This window comes from Nothoprocta perdicaria, unplaced genomic scaffold, assembly GCF_003342845.1.
Source record: "Nothoprocta perdicaria isolate Ctin4 unplaced genomic scaffold, notPer1 scaffold_208, whole genome shotgun sequence".
Lineage (NCBI taxonomy): Eukaryota > Metazoa > Chordata > Aves > Tinamiformes > Tinamidae > Nothoprocta > Nothoprocta perdicaria.
This window is the reverse complement of record NW_020455294.1, coordinates 473,673-474,563: the sequence shown is the minus strand read 5'-3', so window position 1 is coordinate 474,563 and position 891 is coordinate 473,673. Positions and strand designations below refer to the sequence as shown.

Below are 891 nucleotides of genomic sequence, written 5' to 3'. Positions count from 1 at the left end.
GATCTTTTGTCTGGAGGCTCTGCAAGGAGAGGCGCTTTCCGCCGGCTCGAGAGCTGCTTTATTTTTTTTTTCCCTTTTCTTTTTTTTTCTCTTTTTTTTTTCTGGGTGTGGATGTTTTCCTTTTTTTTTTTTTCTTTCCTTTCGTTTTTCTTTCTCTTGTCTTTTTGTTTTACATTTGGTGGCGGTTTGTTTTCCTCTTTTCCATTCCACAATTTATTGACTTGTTCCTTTTATATATATATATATAATTATTATTTTCAGCAGGTACTTTTATAGAAAAAGATGTAGTGTTTTCTTTTGTTCTTTTCTTGTTCTTGCTGGTTAAAAAACGTTTTCAAAAACAACGGTAGCAATAATAATAGAAAAGCGACCAAAAAAAAAAAAAAAAAAAAAAAGAGCCCGAAGCTGGTGGAGGGAGGGAGGGTGCAGAAAACCAACCACTCCCCGGTGCCCGGCACTGCGTGGCCCCCGTTTCGCTGCGGGCGAGCGGGCGCGGTGCGGCGGGGCGCGCTGCTTCCTCCTCCTTCCTCCTCCTCCTCCTCCTCGCGCTGCTGCGGGCCGGGGCGGCGCGGTGCCTACACGTACCACTCGTTGAAGTTGGAGGAGAGGCCGCTGTGGCCGCCGCCGCCGCTGCCGCTGCCGCTGCCCCGGTGCACGGCAGACACGGCCGCCGCCGCCGCCGCCGCCGCCGCCGCCGCCGCCGCGGGCGAGAGGTTGCTCGTGCTCTGCGACTCGGCGCTCGGCGACACGAGCCCCGGCGGCGTGGAGGACTCGTAGCCCGAGCTGGCGGCCGGCGACGACTCGGAGCCTTGCGGGGACGCCTCGTGCACCTGGGGGGCAAAGGGAAGGCGGCGCGCTGGGGGGGGCGCCGCGGGGCCGCCCCGTCCCGCC

General features: G+C 56.8%; 1 protein-coding gene across 1 annotated transcript in view; it reads right to left on the bottom strand.

Moving 5' to 3' along the window:
* Nucleotides 1–575: 575 nt before the first annotated feature.
* The window catches only part of ZIC2 (Zic family member 2), a 3,056-nt gene continuing 2,740 nt past the window's right edge, over nt 576–891 (bottom strand). Inside the window, exon 2 of the mRNA XM_026038333.1 lies at nt 576–856. Coding sequence (XP_025894118.1) covers nt 576–856 — 281 coding nt within the window. The remainder of the gene's footprint in view (nt 857–891) is intronic.